Below are 1439 nucleotides of genomic sequence, written 5' to 3'. Positions count from 1 at the left end.
GGGGTCCCCACGCGCTGCGGGGTGCCCTGCGCGCGCCCCGCTTCCCACCTGTCCGCCTTGTTCTGCCGGATGCAGCCCTCGATGATCTCCTTCACCTCGGGGTCCGTCACCTTGTCGAAGCTGGCGGGCTTGATGCCCTGCGAGGGGGGCGCGCGGTGACACCGTGGCGGTGACAACGCGACGGTGACAACGTGGCGGTGACACCGCGGCGGTGACACCATGGCAGTGACACCATGACGGTGACACCGTGGCGGTGACACCGTGACGGTGACAACGCGACGGTGACACCGCGATGGTGACACCGCGGTGGTGACAACGCGGTGGTGACAACGTGGTGGTGACACCGCGATGGTGACACCGTGGCGGTGACAACGTGACGGTGACACTGCGGCGGTGACAACGTGATGGTGACACCGCGGCGGTGACACCATGGCTGTGACACCATGGTGATGACACCGCGATGGTGACACCGCAGCGGTGACACCGCGATGGTGACACCGCGCCGGTGACAACGCGACGGTGACAACGCGATGGTGACACCATGACAGTGACACCGTGACGGTGACAACGCGACGGTGACGCAATGGTGACAACGTGACGGTGACACCGTGACGGTGACACCATGGCTGTGACACCATGGTGATGACACCGCGATGGTGACACCGCGACGGTGACAACGCGACGGTGACACCGTGGTGGTGACAACGCGGCGGTGACACCATGACGGTGACGTGACGGTGACAACGCGACGGTGACACCATGGTGATGACACTGCGACGGTGACACCATGACGGTGACACCATGGCTGTGACACCATGGTGGTGACACCGCGACGGTGACAACGCGACGGTGACACCATGGCAGTGACCCCGCGACGGTGACAACGCGACGGCGACATCATGGTGGTGATAACGCGACGGTGACAACACGATGGTGACAATGCGACGGTGACCCGACGGTGGTGACAACGTGGCGGTGACACCGCGGCGGTGACACCATGGTGGCGACACCGTGGTGGTAACACCATGGTGTTGCCACCACGACGGTGACACCACGGTAGTGACACCACAGCAGTGACACCACGCTGGTGACCCCATGGTGTTGCCACCACGGCGGTGCCATCGTGGCGGTGACACCGTGACAGTGACACCACGCTGGTGACACCACAGTGTGGCCACCACGGCGGTGCCAGCGCGCCGGTGCCAGCGCGCCACTCACGCTGGTGACTTTGCGGTAGATCTGCGCGGCGTTCTGGCACTCCGAGTAGGGGTACTCCGAGGTGCCCATCTCCAGCAGGCACATGCCGAAGGCGTAGACGTCCACCGACTCGTCGTAGCGCTCCTCGTACATCTCGGGCGCCATGAACTCCGGGGTGCCTGGGGGGGACGGGGGGGCTCAGCACCCGACGGCACCCAGAGCCATGGGGGCGCCCAAGGCTC

General features: G+C 65.3%; 1 protein-coding gene across 1 annotated transcript in view; it reads right to left on the bottom strand.

The window, feature by feature from the left end:
- Positions 1–48: 48 nt before the first annotated feature.
- The window catches only part of LOC112942898 (serine/threonine-protein kinase WNK4-like), a gene marked incomplete at its 3' end in the record, with an annotated part of 2312 nt that continues 921 nt past the window's right edge, over positions 49–1439 (bottom strand). The window contains exons 2-3 of the mRNA XM_026033947.1: positions 1219–1376; positions 49–137 (exon numbers count right to left, since the gene is read on the bottom strand). Of these exons, the coding sequence (XP_025889732.1) occupies positions 49–137; positions 1219–1376 (247 nt within the window). The remainder of the gene's footprint in view (positions 138–1218; positions 1377–1439) is intronic.

This window comes from Nothoprocta perdicaria, unplaced genomic scaffold, assembly GCF_003342845.1.
Source record: "Nothoprocta perdicaria isolate Ctin4 unplaced genomic scaffold, notPer1 scaffold_1372, whole genome shotgun sequence".
NCBI classification, from domain to species: Eukaryota; Metazoa; Chordata; class Aves; order Tinamiformes; family Tinamidae; genus Nothoprocta; species Nothoprocta perdicaria.
The sequence above is the reverse complement of the archived record's forward strand: the minus strand, read 5'-3'. Positions and strand labels throughout refer to the sequence as shown.